Source organism: Myotis yumanensis, unplaced genomic scaffold, assembly GCF_028538775.1.
Source record: "Myotis yumanensis isolate MYYU_CA2020_CCGP unplaced genomic scaffold, mMyoYum1.0.hap1 SCAF_7, whole genome shotgun sequence".
NCBI classification, from domain to species: domain Eukaryota; kingdom Metazoa; phylum Chordata; class Mammalia; order Chiroptera; family Vespertilionidae; genus Myotis; species Myotis yumanensis.
Genome location: NW_027223758.1, coordinates 34,100,296 through 34,117,943, shown reverse-complemented (window position 1 = coordinate 34,117,943; position 17,648 = coordinate 34,100,296). Strand labels below are relative to the sequence as shown.

General features: G+C 56.8%; 1 protein-coding gene across 5 annotated transcripts in view; it reads left to right on the top strand.

The window, feature by feature from the left end:
* NOL4L (nucleolar protein 4 like) overlaps positions 1-17,648 on the top strand; it is a 126,945-nt gene that overhangs the window by 96,856 nt on the left and 12,441 nt on the right. For 2 of the 5 annotated variants that reach the window (XM_070420133.1, XM_070420135.1), the window contains one exon: positions 1,823-1,964. In XM_070420133.1, the coding sequence (XP_070276234.1) occupies positions 1,823-1,964 (142 nt within the window). Of the gene's footprint in view, positions 1-1,226; positions 1,281-1,332; positions 1,358-1,667; positions 1,693-1,822; positions 1,965-17,648 lie in introns of those variants that run through there. The other 3 variants (XM_070420136.1, XM_070420134.1, XM_070420138.1) reach the window with 3 other exon arrangements.

Below are 17,648 nucleotides of genomic sequence, written 5' to 3'. Positions count from 1 at the left end.
TGGGGCATTTTGAGTAGATGGTGCTTCCAGGTGTTAATAGAATACTCCGTGTTTCAACAATCAGAGTCAGGAGAGGGCCTTCCTGCTCAACCAGGACTTCAGTTCATACCCTGACCACAGTGTCCCTTGGGTAGCCAGGGGCCCAAGTGAGGATGTCCCTGGTCCTGACTCCAAGCGCCTGCATGGGCTGGGTGCCTCTAAGGGTCCGCTCCCCCACCCAGCAGTCTCACTCTCAGGTTCTATCCAGTTAGCATAGGGGAGAGTTTTGTTGGCCCTTTGGACCCTTTGTGCAGAGAGAGCTTTTGAACGGGCATGTATCCCTCCGGGTGTGAGAACACTGTCTGAGCGAGTGTAAGTGAGCGTGTTTTCACCCAAGGAAGAGTGTGGGTGGATGTGCTGTGGGAGGGAGGCAGAGTGAGTGCATATGGGGGGTGGGGGGAGAGGGGATGAAGATACATGGTCTCCAGCCCCTGAGGCTCTGAGTGTGCTGTGTGGTGACCCCGGAGCTGGGCAGAGCTGGTGTCCTGGCCCAACTTGAGTCCTCTGGATTCAGCTGCGGAGGGTACACACTCTTGCTGCACAGAAGCCGTAAATTCCAGGAAACTCCCTGCAGCCCTGCGGAGTGGGGGAGGGAGTGGAGGCTGAGGCAGGCTGGTTCCCTAGCACTTGGAGAACAGATGTGTCTGCCTCGGGGATAGCAGCAGAAGAAAGTTCAAACTAAAGTGTGTTTGCTCACTATAAAAGAGATGTTTGTGAGGAGGCCCTGGAGGGGAGGCCTGGTGTGGGGGTGCCCTGCCAGACGTCCTTACTGGGAGCCCACAGAGACCATTGTATCTTGCCGGAGGGGCAGGGGAGTGGGCAGTCAGAAATCAGGGGTGTGGGAGCTGCTGGGTCATCTTTCTGAGATTTACAGCTACCTCCAAACACAGTTGCTTGCTGCTCCTGAAAGAGGCTGGGCCAGAGGAGGTGGGGTCCCTTCCCACTGGAGGGCTGGATTGAAGGGGCCCCGCCCCAGGGGTTCCCGGATGACTGGCCAAGTGCTCACTGAAGCCAGTGAGGGGAGAGGAGGCAGGCGTGGTCCTCCCAGCAGGCTCTCCTCTCTAGCAGGCCCTCCGGCTGTTTGGAAGGCCCTAGCGGTCCCCTAGGCCCTTGAGTCGAACCCCCTTTGCGGTCTGATCTGAACCCTTGCCTGCCCCACCCCCTTCCTTCTCTACACTTCTGGGGCTGGCCTTTTCAGCTCTGGAAGCTGCCCAAGAGCATATCTTTGAAGCACAGCAAAGGTTAGGAAGAAGGAAGACAGAAATGTCCTCTGGGCCGGGGGAGTGGGAGAAAGGAATTCCATGCATGCTCCATGGGGGTCAGGGTGGTAGGCCTGGTGGGACGATTGGCTTGGCCTGGGAGGTGCCCAGCATGTCCTGCTACCCACTTCTGGCTGCCTGGCCCTGTTCACAGTGAGCCCTCCTCCCCAGGCTGTGGGTAGGGAGCAGGGAGCCGTGGCCTTTGTTTACGGTGCTTGTTTCAACCTTGGCTCGCAGGGTAAGAGCCAGGCCCTGCCATCCGCCCCTACAGGATGCGAGACCTCGTAATTGTCTTCAATTACAGAGCTCCGGCCCTCAGCCCTGACTTCCGACAGGAACCAGAGCCCGAGCCACTTCCACGGGGGGCTGGGAGCAACCCAGCCCCCTCTGCAAGGTTTGGAGGCTCCTGTGGTCTCCAGAGCTCTGGCAAATGCCCACGGGCCCTGGGCTTCACTCACAGGGTGGCCTAAGGGCTACTGAGAGCCCATCCCTGTTGAACACCCACCTTCTTTGTCCCTGATCAGGATGAAACTTCTGTGAGCAGTGAAGATTTTGATATGAACGACTCCACATGGATGTCAGCTGACCCACACCTGGCCTCCAGCCTGAGTCCCAGCCAGGACGAGAGGATGCGGAGCCCGCAGAACCTCCACAGCCAAGAGGACGGTGAGTGTCTCTCGGTGGCTGGTGGGGGAGAGGCCGTGCAGGACAACAGGGGCCTAGGAATCTGGGCCAGGACCTCTGGGGGGGGCCCAGGCTTACAGGTGCCCCCACAGTGTTCTCCACATCTCCGTGGGCCCCGCTGCCCGGCTCCCGGTTCCAGGGAGACCACGTCATTCCTCCCAAAGATAAATGAATGGCTCTCGGGGACTGGTCGCCTGACGGCGGGCATCATGCCGGCTTGTTTGTCCTGATGCTCAGGAGCTGATGTGATTTCTAAGTTACCACGATTCAGGTCTGGGATGGTTAACAGTGTGCTTGGCCCGGAACAGTTCATTTGTACAGCAGTGAAAGCAACGCCAGGCTTCTGTCGCTCCGAGGGAAGGCTGTAGGGACAGGGTCCCTGCCTGTCACCTGGCGATGGAGCAGGCCGTGCACTTGTCCACGTGCCCCCGGTCCCTGGGGATGAGATGTGGCCGGGCTGAGGAGCTGTCTGGACTCTTCCCTAACCCTGGCCCTGCTGCCTCCAGGGCCTGCCAGGCACCACCTCCAGCCTCCCTGAGAAGAGAGACTTCCTCTTTGGGGTGGGAGAGTTGGGCTCAGAAGTCACGCCCAGAAGTCTACTCCAGTGCCCCCTCGTGGCGGCCCCGGATGCTGGGCACAGGGGCTCCAGTGCCTGCCTCAGTTAGGTGCAGTGGTTGGCCTCAGGGGGCACCTATGGTCAGTGTCCTGGCTGGGTTCCGTTTTCTGGGGAGGAGGTGACTGGGGGTAGGGGATGAGCCACACCAGGCCTCAGAGAACTGGGGTGTAGAGCTGGCAATTAGGAGGGGTCGAAGGTCGGGGCCTGGAATGTGAGAGGGAGGTGCAGGGTTAAAAAGGGGTGTAATGTTAACTCTGTGAAACGGGTTAGCCTTAAAGAGTAAATAAGGGGTAGGAGCCTTGCCGTTTGGGTCAAAGTTCATCTCCATGGCAGAACCGCTCGCCTCTGACTGCTTTCTCAGACCTGAATCCGGCTTTGTCTGGGCGGAGACTCCGCCCGGAGGCAGCTGGGTGGCTGGGCCAGGGCCTGGGGAGCTCAGGAGGTGCTTCTTTGAGAAGAGGGTGCAAGGCTGCTGGGAAAGAAAAGGCTTTTGTGCCTTGCTACCTCGTGAGGTCAGCACGACCCCTTGTGCTTCCAGCCTCCAGACCAGTACTACCTTCCAGCTTTCCCAGCAGGTGGGGACCTGGGCCGAGGCCGCCACATGCTGCTGGGGGCCTGAGGCTGGGAAGTGCCCAACAGCTGACCTCCCTCCTCAGCTGAGGTGATTGAGAGCCACACCCAAAGGCTACACCAAGGGCCCCTACAACAACGCTCAGCCTAGGGCGTCAGTTATATTTTCCCAAGAAGAACCCAGAACATGTTTTTTTTAAAGAAGGAGAGTATTTTATTTATTTTTTATATTTTTATTGATTTCAGAGAGGAAAGGAGAGGGAGAGAGATAGAAACATTAATGATGAGAGAGAATCATTGATTGGCTGCCTCCTGTACACCCCCTACTGGGGATCAAGCCTGTAACCCCGGCATGTGCCCTTGACCAGAATCAAACCCGGGACCCTTCAGTCTGCAGGCTGACACTTTATCCACTGAGCCAAACCATCTAGGGCCAGAACATTTATTTTATTTTTTTTCAAACTCAGAGTAGTAGGACTGAATGGGGCCCCAGCTTATTCTCAGACAAGTCTTGTGGTGTTGTTCCCCACAACCACCCTCGGAGGTGTGGCCTCTGTTGGAGACAGTTCCAGGGAGATTTGGTGATTTGGGGCCCTCCGAGATCAGGGAGCAGAAGGGAGTGTTTCTGTGGTGGTCACGGGGCTTCCTCAGCATCATTGGCCCGCTGCCCAGAGGCAGCAGAATCATGAAGATGAAGCAGAGAGAAGCGCAAAGAGGCTGGTGGGGTCAGCATGTCCTGCAGCTGGTCCCCCAGGAGCCTTGTGGGGAGCCCAACCTGGGTGTGGTCACTAATATTCCCCTCACCTCGCCCCCTGCCATTCAGGTCCCTCCTGGCCTGGGTGCTGGGGCTGAGGCAGGCTGGCCTGCTGACAGAACATGGGTGTTTATCAGGGCGGGCAGCCAGAGCTGGAGACAGGGAGGATGGTGTTGACCATGATACCATCAATTTAATTATTTAATCAGAGGCTGTGTCTGGAGGCTGTGGGCTGATGTGCTGGCCAGAGGCCAACCTAAGCCCAGTGCAGGGGGTCGCAGGCCTTGAGAATGACCAGCCTGCTGGCCCTTCTGGTCCCAGATCTGTTGGTGACTGCCATGTCAGACCAAAGCAGTGGGCTCCCAAAGGGTTTTGGCTGACACAGCCCCAGCCCGGAGTCCTCGTCCAGCCCTCCAGCCCCCACAGTGGCATGCAGCCAGCGTCCTTCTCTGAAGGTACTTAGAGTGCAGACACAGCCTGAGCTCCTGCTCCCGTCAGGGAGTCAGTGGGAGACCATCGGGGCTGCAGGGTGTTCTCATGTCCCCTCGTGTTAACGAAGGTGGGGACAGGCCAAGCAGGAGCTCTGGTTGGCGCTGCACTCCACACCCAGCCACAGCCTCCACGGTCTCCACTCCCTGCTCATATGCCTTCGTCCAGAAGCTTCCCCAGGCCCACTGACCATCTCTAACCCATGGAGGTGGCAAGTTGGAACGATGATGTCTGAGGCCCCCACCGTGAGCTCTGAGATGTGGACCGTGTCAGTGTTGCTCTCTGCTCCGTCCCAGTGACTGGAGCTGCATGCCAGGCACACTGGAGGGGACTGCTGAATACTCGTGGTCTGGATGAATAGAGGAACTACTTTTTTGAGACCTACCAGAGAGGGTATAGGTCTGCCCCTTGTTGAGGACAAGTTGGGTTTTTCCCTCCTCCTCCTCCTCCTCACTTTTCAAGTTTTAACAAAGGCAGATGAAGGCAGGGCAGTCCCAGGGCTGAGACCCAGGGATGAGTGATAACCAGGCCAGCTCCCCTCCCCCCAGCTTTTCTGAGGTTTGCCGGCCGGTGGGAGTGTGCGGCCAGTGGGAGTGTGCGTGCAGGGAAGTAAGCCTATTTTTCTTCCCCGAGCCCCCCCTCCATTGCCTGCAAGGCTTTACCTCCCAGGTCTCTCTGCAGCCATTCCCAGCTCCCTGAAATCACAGCACTTGGCCGGAGCACCACTTGCAAGGCACTTCCTCAAGGGCTGTAGCTGCCGTGGCGAGCACATCACCCTTGTCTCCTGTCAGGAGAGGAAACAGGATGAGGGAGCGGATTTGGGCACCTGGCCTGAGGCAGGAGGTGCGCAGGCTGCCCTCTTCCTCCTTGGCACGCGTCAAGGCCATGTGTGAGGTTCTGGGGACCAGGTCTCGATAAATAGTTGTTCCTGCCCTAACCGGTTTGGCTCAGTGGATAGAGCGTCGGCCTGCGGACTGAGGGGTCCCAGGTTCGATTCCGGTCAAGGGCATGTACCTTGGTTGCGGGCACATCCCCAGTAGGGGGTGTGCAGGAGGCAGCTGATCGATGTTTCTGACTCTCTATCCCTCTCCCTTCCTCTCTGTAAAAAAATCAATAAAATATATATATTTTTAAAAAACAGTTGTTCCTCTCTTCCCCAGAAACGGGCACGGAAGCCTGGGAAACACAGGAGGCCCCCCACACACCCAGAGCATTGCCTTTTCAGGGGCCCAGAGTGACCCCTCCGTGCTGCTCACACGCAGCCAAGACCCCTCCAGGCCACCGCTAAGCCTGCTGAGGCTTTGCGCTTTCTGGGGAGTCCAGACAGCACTCTGGTCTTGACACAGCTGCCTGGAAAAGCACTCTGGCCGAGGGCTGCCTTTTGGGGTTGGAGAGAGGATGCCTGGGAGAAATCAGCTGTTGAGACTTTGCCCAGAGATACTGTGGTCTGGTGCTGACTTGGGCCTGAACAGCATGTAGGTCTGTAATTACGCTCTGCCAGTGGATTATCTGATGCCCGTCTCTTCCCGGATACCATGAGCACCCTGAGAGCACAGGGCCTGGCCCAGAGCAGGTGGATCAAAATGTCTGTTGAATGAATGAGTGAATGCAAGAGTGAACGAGGGCAGGCACGCAGGCCGGTGAGCCAGCAGGCCCCCTGGCCGTCAGGTATGTGGCGAGGCCAGGTCCCCACTCCAGCAGGCAGCGCCAGGCCAGGCCCCGCCTTCCCTTTCCTCAATGTGCTTCACCAGGCCCCTTGCTCTGCCCCTTCCTGAACGGAAAATGTGAGGCCCGGCCTTCAGAAGGGACGATGGGGGTGGGGAGCGGACATTACTCACCCCCCGGGCAGACAGGAAATCAGCACCAGGAGAACTGAGGGTCCTGCTTCCTTTTTCCTGCAGGGTCACCAGGAGCTGCCGGCTGGGTGGTGTCCTGGGGCGTTCCAGGGCCTCTTGTTTGAGTGTCTCAGATGAGACGCTCCTCTAGCCTCGGCCTCTGGGACCCACGGGGCCTCAGAGCTTCCTTCCCTCTGGGGAAAGGGAGCCAGCTGACCCGCAGGCCTGGGCCTCCCCTCCAGTGCCCATTGCCGGGCTGTGAGGCCTTTGGTTCTTTCAGGCTCGTCATCAGGTCTGTCATGGGAATAGCGAGCCTCCACCGTGACATGCAGACAACCGTAAGCCCACCCTGCCTTGAAGGAGCCTGCCCTTGGGGCTATAAGCTTTCTGAGGGCAAAAGGGGCATCTCCGTAGAAATGTATCTTATTTTTCTCCTTATTTCTAAAGTATTACATTCAATGTAAAAAATTTAGAAAAAGATAGAGGAGGAAAAAAAAAGAAAATAAAAAAGACCAATGTTTGGGGCATATTTTTCTTGATCTTCTCCGTGTGTATAATCAATCATTTTCTTCAAAAAGTGGGGAGGGGACCACGTCGTTGCAGCCATCTTTTTTTCCACTTAATGTCGTTTGCGTCTGCCCCTGTGACTGAAGTGGCATTTTTAAAGGTGGTTTGGTTAGTTCAGTGACTGGGGGCCCCTTCCTGGGCCCTCTGTGTGCTGGGTCCCCAGCTGGTGACAGGCGGGGACCCTGTGAGTCAGGGCCATGACTCTGCTCTTCCTACCGAGAAGGAATAGCCTGCCCAGACCACAGCCTCTCTGACTCCAGAACCAATGTTCAGGCCACTCATGCCGAAGGACATTTAAGTCCCCCTTTTGCTTCATTAAAAGCAGGGCCTTGCCCTAGCTGGTTTGGCTCAGTGGGTAGAGCACCAGCCTTTGGACTGAAGGGTCCGGTTCGATTCCAGTCAAGGGCACATGCCTCAGTTACAGGCTCCATCCCCAGCCCTGGTCAGGGCGCCTGTGGGAGGTAACCAATCGATGTTTCTCTCTCACCTCACCGATGTTTCTATCTTTCCCCTCTAAAAAGTAAATGAAGACATATTTAAAAAAACAAACAGTGCCTCAGGGAGCGTCCTCAGGACTAAGGCTTGAATCCTAAGTGCACCCCCCAGAAGTGATCAACAAGTGGCTTTTGAGTAACCAGGGGCAGAGACTGGGCCAGTGAAAGCCTCTCGGAGCAGGCCATGCGGGTGTGATGCTGAAGGCAGCTGGAGCCGGCCTGAGGCATCCACGTCAGGAGGAGGCCTGGGAGGGAGGAAGATGCTGAAGGCCAGGATTGGGGCCCCTGGGTCGCTTGTCTCCAGAAGCTTCGTACGCAGGCAAGGGTGTGGCCTGCGAGAATGCTGGGAACATGGAGAGGGGTGGAGTCACCTCTGTGGGCCTGAGGTCTGAACTGGACACGGCTCCCTGCAGGTGGGCCCCTGGAACTCTGCTGTGGCTCTCCTGAGGGGGCCCTGGCCTGCCCCGCCCCTGCAGTGTGGTCTTAAAGCAAGTTGCGCCCCTCTGACCCCTGGCTCCTGCCTCTAGTGTGGCCTGGGTGACGATAACCGTTAGTTCTGTGTCCTCAGAAGCTCTTTGTGAGACCAAGGCTTTCTGCCTCCCGACTTGCTCCCCTCAGGTGGGCCCTCCACTGCCCAGAAATGCGAAGTGGGCGGCAGGGCAGTCCCCGGGGGCAGGTGTGTGACTTGCTTGCCCTGGGCCCAGTAGTTACAGTGGCGGTGCCTCTCCTTTCCTCACCGGCAGGGCCTCTGCTCTGCCCTGCTCCCCCGACCCCCACAGTGGTCTTGGGGTGGGGGTGGGGGGATGTGTGCAGGCCCCAGGTCCCAGCCACCAACCTCGGATCCTGCCTCCACTCCCTCCTCCCTGGCTGTGTGGCCTGGGCCACATCACTTCCCCTCACTTACGATGGGTGAAGACTGGGTGATGGTGGGCAGGGCTCAGCACACCCCTGGTGCCGGGGGAGGCTCAGTGAGCGGTTATAGGGTCGTTTCCTCTGAGGTGGCCAGGCTGGTGCGAGCGGCTCACCGAAGGAGCAGAGGCTGGGGTCCATGGCCACAGGCTGAGGGGCTGTAGGTGGATCAGCACAGACTGAAGAGTCGTCCTCCTCACCTCTGCCAGCTGCTATGGTCCCTCCTTGCTTGGTCCAGTCCTGCCTCCTCACCTGTTCAGGTCTCTCTTGGTCCCCTCTGCCCCCGGCACCCTGTAGGGTTCTCACCACAGCTTTCTATTCAACACTCACACCAGTGCCTTGAGCCCCTGCTCTCAGTCCCCTAGAGCCGTGGTTGGCAAACTGCGGCTCCCGAGCCACACGCGGCTCTTTGGCCCCTTGAGTGTGGCTCTCCCTAAGCCTTAGGAGTACCCTAATTAAGTTAATAACAATGTACCTACCTACATAGTTTAAGTTTAAAAAATTTGGCTCTCAAAAGAAATTTCAACCGTCGTACTGTTGATATTTGGCTCTGTTGACTAATGAGTTTGCCGGCCACGGCCCTAGAGTTTTATCTCTTTGGAAAGGGAGCTGGGCGTGGAGGGTCCGGATACCCCCAGTTTCTCCTGAGTTCCCATCCCATTCCCCACCCACATGTGCCAGAGCCCGTCAGGGAACCCCAAATCTTGCTCCTTGATCTGCAAACCCCAGATCTGTCCCAAGCTCAGCTGCAGATTTGTTCTGCTGTCCAGCTGTTTGGGCAGTCACTGTGCCAGGCAACCATGGGTGCCCCAGGAGTGTTCTCAGCCAGTGGTGGAAGCTGCTCGTGCGAGGGAACGGGCAGGGGACCATGTGCTGGTGCTGAAGGGGAGAGTGAGAGTTGGGGCCGGGCCAGGCAGACTCAGTCACCGCATTACCCCTGAGCCTTGGCCACTGCTAGTGTCCTCTGCAGACGGTGTCCGCCCTCCCACGGGGTCACCTCTGGGGTTGGAGCAGCTCTCCCCCTCCAGGGGCCATAGGATTCCATGGCCTATGCAGCCAACTCCCACGGCCCCACACCCGAGGTTGGGCATCCACCCTGGTCATTGTCACATGGTGGGAGGATTGTGGCCGCTTCACCACAGCCGTCCTTTTCCTGCGGTGGGCTTTTAAGCTGAGCCTTCTTCTCTCCCCCTCACAGGCACATCTTGCCCTGTCCTGCCCCTGACCCCACTTGTCTGAGGTGAGGCTGGAAACTGGGTCTGGGCCGCCTCCTCCGGCTACAGATCACCCTCCTCATTCTAGAGCAAGAGCTGTTGCTCCTATTTAAGGCTCTAAATATCCACACCGGATGGAGAGGCAGTGGCCTCCTGCCCTCCCCTCCCCCCAGGAACAGAGAACTGGGGGCCCAAGCCCTTCCGGGAATTGGCCACGGGCCACCCTGGCAGTCCTGGGTCACAGGAAAGTGTCCATCATCAGCTGGGCTGCAGGCAGCACAGACAATGCTGGGCTGTCCTGGTCTCTGGACACCGAAGACGAAGAGAGGCTGGGAGACAGCACTGAGGGATCCTTTATCCCAGGAGCAGGCCAGGCCCGCACAGCCCTGGCCTTGTGCAGGCGGCCAGGGTCTCAGGCCCCTCAGGCTCCCAGACACCTGGTGAGGAATTCATGCAGGACAGGCTCGGGCCTGAGAGATGAGAGAGAGGGAGACCCCCCTCCCCCACACACCTCAGATTCGCCTGGGCCATCAGGACACCAGAGCCTGCCCCTGCCTGTGCCCCTCAGCCCAGGGTGTATGTGAACCCCACTGCCTGCTGACCCTCTGCGGAAGGCCCTGCTGTGCTGGGGGAGGGCATGAAGGAGAGGCATTGCCACCCTGAGCCTGTCCAAGGGCAACTTTCCCAGGAACCAGGAAGTGACCAGGGCCACGTTGGCGTCATCACTCTGACCTAAGGACTGGGATCCACCGAACCCAGACCAGTTTCCCTGGCCCTCACAACCCCCGCCCCCCGCCTCCCTCCCCCCCCTCCCCCCCCCCCCCCCCACACACACACAGGCTCAGGGGCAGGGCCCTGCCCCATGAATCATTCACACATGGTTGCCCGAAGTGGCTTTGTTTGCTCTCAGAGCACATGATTGGTTTTGGGGTGGGAGGGTGGAGTGGGCATCTCATCTAGAGCTTTGCACATTGAATTAGCATTGATTTTCCACTGCCTATGCTTGGCCTAGAGGGCGGGGCCAGGGGGAGTGTGGTCCTTGGGAAGACACAGACCCAGGCAGTGTGTCCTGGGACTGTTTCCTCCTGGGCACTTAGGCCAGTGTGTGCTGGGGGAGAGGCTACAGGACGTGCGGTGGGGACAGGGGTGGGGTCTGCTCCATAGCACAGATGGGGTAAACCGAGGCCTAGAGAAGAAGGAGCACCAGGGGTGAGTCAGGCAGCCGTGAGGCCCATCTGGGCTCTGCTGCTCGCTCAGTGTGACGGCTGGTGAATTCCCTCTGGGAGCCTCTGGTTCCTCCCTGATGCCTGCAGTGGGGGTGGGTATGCACAGTAGGCATGACGGGCGTGCTGGCCTTCCACGCAGACTTGGTGTCCGCCCCACCAAAGGTGGCGCCGTCCCCAGTGCCCTCACTGGCCCTGCTCAGGCCCGCTGCCCCAAGACCCCAACTCTCCTCTCCAGCTTGGACACCTCTCTAGGGGCCAGGATCTGCACTGAGAGAAATCATTTTTGTTTCAGGTGGAAGTCACAGAAATCTAGGTCGGCACTGTCTAATACAGGAGCCACAGAGGCCATTGAAAAGGGCTCATGAAAACGGAGGTGTGCTGTCCTGTGCATAACTCTGAAACAGGGAGTTTCAAAGTTAGCATGGAAAGAGAATGTAAAATACCTCAGTTTTAACACAGTAGTAATCACTTGTTGAAATCACAATGTTTTAGATATATTGGGTTAAACAAAACAGGTTGTTAAAATTCATTCTGCCTATGTCTTTTCACTTTTTTAATGTGGCTACTAGAAAATTGAAAATTTCCCAGGTGTGGCTCGCATTCTGTGTCTATTGGACAGCCCTGCTCAGAGTTGGCACCTGCTTAAGGAATGAGTCACAAAAGCTCAGGCAGGAAGGCGGGTGCTGTGAGTAGAGGTGCTGGTGTCCCTGAGCTGGTGGCTTTAGGTGAGAGTGGAGCCTTTGGAACCACAGGGATGGGTGGGGTGCACAGGAGGGGCAGCCAGGCGGGCAGTCAGGACCCGGAGGCCAGATGGTGGGGGCAGGTGCCCAGTGTGACCCCCTCACCCATGAGGCTGGGATCCCAGTGGCACTGCCTCACCCAGCCTCTGAGTGTCTCCACCCCACCCCCATTGAACCCGGGGCCCTCCCCCTTCTTTCCGGGAGGAAGAGCAGGGTAGCCAGCCAGGAGCCGAGCACTCCCAGGGAACTATGCATCATGTAAACACGGCCTAGGCCACTGGCCTTTGTCAAAGCAGGCGGAGGCCAGCCCAGCGAGGTGCACACCCCAAATTCAGAGCAAAGTCTGCCCCAGACTGCAGCCCAAAGCCACTCTGGCTGAGGGAGGAGAAAGGGGCCGGCTCTTCAGACATCCAGCCCGGCTCCTCTGGTGCTCACACCTCCCTGGCCCAGGCACGGTGGGGCTGCTGGCTCCAGCACGCTGCACTCCCCCACCCTTCTCCTTTGTGTGTGAATTATTGATGTCCCCTGTTCTCCCCTGCCCGGCTGCTGCTGCTGCTGCTGCTGCTGCGATGGAGCCATGAAGGAGGGAGGCACTGTCTCCAGCAGCTGCGCCTCTGCCCACAGAAGGCAGCCTGCACCAGGCCGGCTGGGCTGGCATGGCCATATGCCCATGGTCCCGGGGATGGCGGACCAGCCCACCTTGGGAGCCAGTGTGGGTCTCACACTGGGAGAGGGTGCCACTGGCTGTGGCCCTGGAGCCTGGTGTGGCGATTGGCGGCTCGCACAGAGCTGGGCTTGTGCAGGCTGCAGGGCGCTGGCGCCCACATAAGGGCATTGTTTGCCGAGGTAAAAGGGGTTTTTGTCTTCTTCTGGAGATGGGACAGAGGGAGAAACAATTTCCCCCATTCATCACTAATTCCCCCATTTGAATAGCAGCACATTGCCCCACGTTAAATAGATGGGCACAGCAGGCCTTCCCTGCCCGTAGGCATTCCGGGCGCAGGTGGGGGGCTCTGCGTCCTGCCCAAATCAGAGCCAGGGAGGCCCCGTTTTATGGACGTGTCCAGAAGGGGTGCGGTCCCCAGCCGCTCCCCTGCAGCCCCCCAGTCGCCCTTCCCTCTATGGCTCGAGGTTGGGACAGTCTTGTCCTGCTGGTATTGTTCTGGGCTCTAGCAGGCTGGCCTCAGGTGGGGTGCCTATGCTGGCACAGCAGCACAGGTGGGAACAAGAGGGTCACCCCCAGCTCCAGGTCTGGGCGTGTTTAACCAGAACACACGCCTGTCCAAAGAGCCCTGAGGCTGGAGGCCTGCACCCCTAGAAGGCCCAACTCCTACACCCCCTGTTCCAGGTCCTGAGTGCCGTGGGGCCAGCTGGGTTCTTTCACAGGGTCATAAAGTGTCAGAGCCCAATAGGGCGGCTGCAGCAACTTCCTGGACTGCAGATAAGAGTTGCCAAGGAGGCGGGCTGTGCCCAAGGTCAGGAGGCAGCGAGGCCCCGCACTGCCCCTGCCTGGGCTGCCACAGCTCATGCAGCAGGGGTTTGGGTGTGTATCTGTGTCTTCCTTCAAGCACATGTTTTTGGAGGGGTTGAGAAGAGGAAAGGATTAGGAATGGGTCAGAAACCTGGCTTGCCCAGCCTGGGATACTGACATTTCTCTGTCCCTCCTGTCCCTCTCTGTGCCAGGTGCTGCGCTAGGTGCTGGGGGAGGTCCTGTAGCCAGCCCCTCCCGCAGGTACCCGCCACCTCAGGACCACGCTGGGGGACAGGCCTGGGCTGTGCTGGGCCACGTAAGGAGAGAGCCGACTTGGGCTGCAGTCCTTTGTCCGGGGGGCGGGGAGGGGGGGGGCGGGGGGCAGTATGAATTACTCAGACCAAACCAGACACATGTGACACAACCTCCCTTTAACTAGCACCAGCCCTAAGGAAATTATTGGCTTCCATAAGTGAAAAGTATAAGGCCTTTGGCTTTGTTTGGCACAGATGGGTTTGGGGGATTTGCCCTGCCAGCCTGTCAGGCCAGCCTTCCAGGTGTGGGCCTCCCTGCCAGAGGCGTTCAGCTCCAAGGGGGAGAGCACTTCTTCCCATTCATCCCAGGACAAGCCCCAGGACTGACTTTCCTCGGTTGAAATTGGCCTGTCGCTAAACACCATGATGGGCGGTGCTGAGTGGCCAGGCCTGGGGCACGTGCTTACTCTGGAAGACTAGGGATCCTCCCCAGATAGAGGATGTGGTTTCCGGAGAGTCCTGCTGACCTCGGGTCGGACCAGAGAGACAACATGTGAGAAATGTTCTAGGAAAAATAGGTAAAGGGGTCAGACTGGGCAGGAGGCTAGGCAAGGAGGTCTCACTAGAAGGCGATGTTTAAGCAAGGCTCTGAAGGAGAAGGAATGTACCTGTGAGAGAGAGAGAGAGAGAGAGAGAGAGAGAGAGAGACAGAGAGAGAGAGAGACAGAGAGAGGAGGGAACAGCCAGTGCAAAGGCTCCGAGCACAGCTGGAGTTGAAGGGATGGATCAAAGCCCTCGATGCTCCCTTTGGAGCCCCATCTCCTTCAGAACCCTTGTTTGATCTCTGGCTTAGTAGAGCGTGAATCCCCAGGACAGTGGCCACCCCTATCTTTCCACCACTGTGTCCCCAGTGTCTCTCATGGGCCTGACACCCAATAGGAGTCCCAGAAAGGAAGAGAATGGGGCAGAAGCGGCATCTTCCAGGTGCTGTCCTCTCCCCCCTCCCCTCACTGTGCCTCCTCAGATTTGGCACCGGCTCCTAGGGATCTCAAGAAGCCCACGTTGCAGTCTGGGAAAGATGTGTGTGTAGGCAGTAGATCTGTTCTGAATTGAGAAAGTGGGGTATAGGGAATCAACTTTTTTTCAGTGCCTACTGTCTACACCAGGTATTGTACTAGTATACACCTTACAAAGACATGACACCCATTTGGAAAGGGAACTGAGGCTCAGAGAGGTAGCACCGTGTCCATCCCCCTCCACCAGCCCCTCCGCTTTCTGCTTGAAACCCAGTTGGCAACAAGAGGACCCGAGTTGTGGGCAGCCCTGAGCGGGTGCTGCTGGGCAGGCTGCACAGGCAGAGGCCAGCACGCCGGTCGAGGGTGCTTAAGCGGCGTGATCGGAGGGCACCCGCTCTGGGGACTCGTGTCCCTCCGATGTGGGCTCTGTGTGTAGCTGGCTTGCCCTGCCTCCAGGTGCCGGGTGGAGGTGGCAGAGACTTGGCCTTTGGGCAAATGGGGTGGGAGGAAATGGAGCTTATGAACTGGGGCCTACTGGCCTGCTCAAGGTTTCTTTGTTTTGGGGGGATTTTTTTGTGGTGAAATACATAAAACATAATTTTCCCCTTTGAACTTTTTTTTTTAAATATATTTTATTGATTTTTTACAGAGAGGAGGGAAGAGGGATAGAGAGTTAGAAACATTGATGAGAGAGAAACATCGATCAGCTGCCTCCTGCACGCCCCCTACTGGGGATGTGCCCGCAACCAAGGTACATGTCCTTGACCGGAATTGAACCTGGGACCCTTGAGTCCGCAGGTCGTCGCTCTATCCCAGCCGTGGGCAAACTACGGCCTGCGGGCCGGATCCGGCCCGTTTGAAATGAATAAAACTAAAAAAAAAAAAAAGACCGTACCCTTTTATGTAATGATGTTTACTTTGAATTTATATTAGTTCACACAAACACTCCATCCATGCTTTTGTTCCGGCCCTCCGGTCCAGTTTAAGAACCCATTGTGGCCCTCGAGTCAAAAAGTTTGCCCACCCCTGCCGCTGAGCCAAACCAGTCAGGGCCCCTTTGAACTTTTTAAGCATGCAATTGAACAGCATTAAGTACATGGACAGTGTTGTGCAACCAGCACCATTTCCAAAATACAGCGGGTCTTTGAATAACATCTGTCGTTTTGTTCAATGTTGTTTTGTTACGTGATAGGAAAAAATTGAGTCTGGTTAGGGCCACTGCCTGCATGGGTTTGCTCCGGTCACTCATGACCCTGAACTGGAATAAGCGGGTTGGAAAATAATCGTCTTGTTTTTATTAATCTTTCTTTTTAAAATATATTTTATTGAATTTTTTACAGAGAGGAATAGAGAGTTAGAAACATGGATGAGAGAGAAACATCGATCAGCTGCCTCCTGCACACCCCCTACTGGGGATGTGCCCACAACCAAGGTACATGCTCTTGACCGGAATCGAACCTAGGACCCTTGAGTCTGCAGGCCAATGCTCTATCCACTGAGCCAAACCAGTTAGGGCTATTAATCTTTCTTAAATGTATGTATAGCTCACATTTATTTCAGTGTTTAATATTAGAAGTCTTTGGGGGTCTTTATTTAGAAATTTGGTGATATTTTTTTTACCAGAAATGTGCCATAGGAACTTAATGCTTGTTTATATCAATTAGCCTGTGGTAAAATCAGTTTTCTTATACATTGTTTTGCTTAAAGCCTCAGTTTCCAAGAACCTATAGATGAATGTAGAGTTAGTATCACTCTGAACAGAAACTCTGTATCCATTAAGCAATAACTCCCATCCCCCCTTCTCCCAGCCCTAATATATATCTTTTGTCTCTATGAATATGCCTATTTTAGGTATTGTATACAAGTGGACTCATTCAGTATTTGTCTTGTTGTGTCTGGCTTATTTTACTGAACATAATGTTTTCAAAGTTCATCCATAAGGTAGCATGTGTCAGAATTTCATTCCTTTTTTATGATTAAATTATGTTTCATTGCACAGAGAGACCACATTTTGTTTAGCCATTTATCTGTCAGTTTTTCAAAATGTAAATATTGTATGTCATTCGCTAATATTTTAAATCTGCATATATACTGTTGCAGGTTTCCAGTTTCTTCTAAAAGCTCGGAATGCTTGGCCACATGAGGTCTGGGCTCCAGGCGCTCACAGGTTTCATCTGCCCAGCCACTTTGCTTCCCAAACTGGGTGGCATCTGAGTCGTGGGAGGGGGGTGCCACCACCTGTGGTTCCTTGGCTGGACAACCCATGGGAGAAGGACACTGGCAGCTCGAGAGTCTGGGCCACCACCCTGGGCCCCTGAGCTGGGAGTACCTGCCCGTGTGTCCTCCCAGCACATGAGTCTCCTGCTCACTCAAGCCTGGGGAAGCACAGGACAAAGGGGGTCCACCCTCCCGGAGAAAACCTGGTCAGGGAGGCAGGTGGTCGGGATGTTGCCTCTGGGGTGTGGCCCCGCAGAGGAGAAGGGGTGGCTGGGCCTCATCCCCATGCTGAGTGCAGTGAACGCTCACCGAGGGCCAGATGTGGTACCGGTTGACCCTTCTAGCTACATCCTCCTCAAGTGGAGGAAGATGCTACCTCCAAGGTCAAACAAGTGGCTTATTGGGGTGGTGCTAGGGTGTGAAGTGACAGGAGCTCAGTGGATCGGCCAGTGTGAGTGTCCATCGTTACCTGGTGGAGGACTCGGAACCTTGGGTGTGGGGGCCTCTCCAGCAACAGGCCCTGCCCTGGTGGGGGGAGGGCAGCTCCCAGGACTAATCCTGGGCCATGTGAAGGAGGCATGGCCAGGGCTTGAGTACCTCCTTCCTAGGAATAGAGGGAGAAGGAGGGTGGCTTTGAGCCAGGCCTGAAGGGTGACCGACATTTACTGAGCTGGAAGCAACATGGCAGGCAGGCAGCAGTGCCCAAAGCAAAGGTCTGGAAATGTAGGTCCAGTGGTGGCCAGTAGAGTGGGACCTGGGCTGGGGAGAGACTGCAGCGGCCATGGGACCGAGAACACACTGGGCAGGCTGGGGGGAGCAGGGAGGTTACTGAACAGGGCAGTGATGATTAGGCCAGTGCTGGGAAACAGTGGGGCGGGGCCATAGCATAGAGGGGAGCTGGGGTGCTGAAGAGGGAGGGCAGTGAAGGAGATGGGTGGGTGGGTGGGTGTGGTCTGGAGGTCGGAGGGTGCTTGTGGTTCAGTGACTCACATCTGCCCCCAGGAGGGCCTGCACCTTGGTTGTAGTCCCCAGGGCCAGCAATGCAGTAGATGCTCAGTAAATACTGCTGGTCTGGATTGGTGCTGGAGATAACTACCAGAAGAAAGCCAGGCCCATCTGTGATGGGGGAGAGGGGATGGGCCGCGAGGTCTCAGGGTAGCAGGACCCAAGGCCTGGGGGCTATGGAGTGTGGCTGAGGGAGGGAGTAACAGTGGGGCAGCTTTGCGCAGACCAGAGCTGCCCTGTAGGAGGATGGAGGGAGCGGTGGCTGCATAGAGGAGGCCAGGCAGCCTGG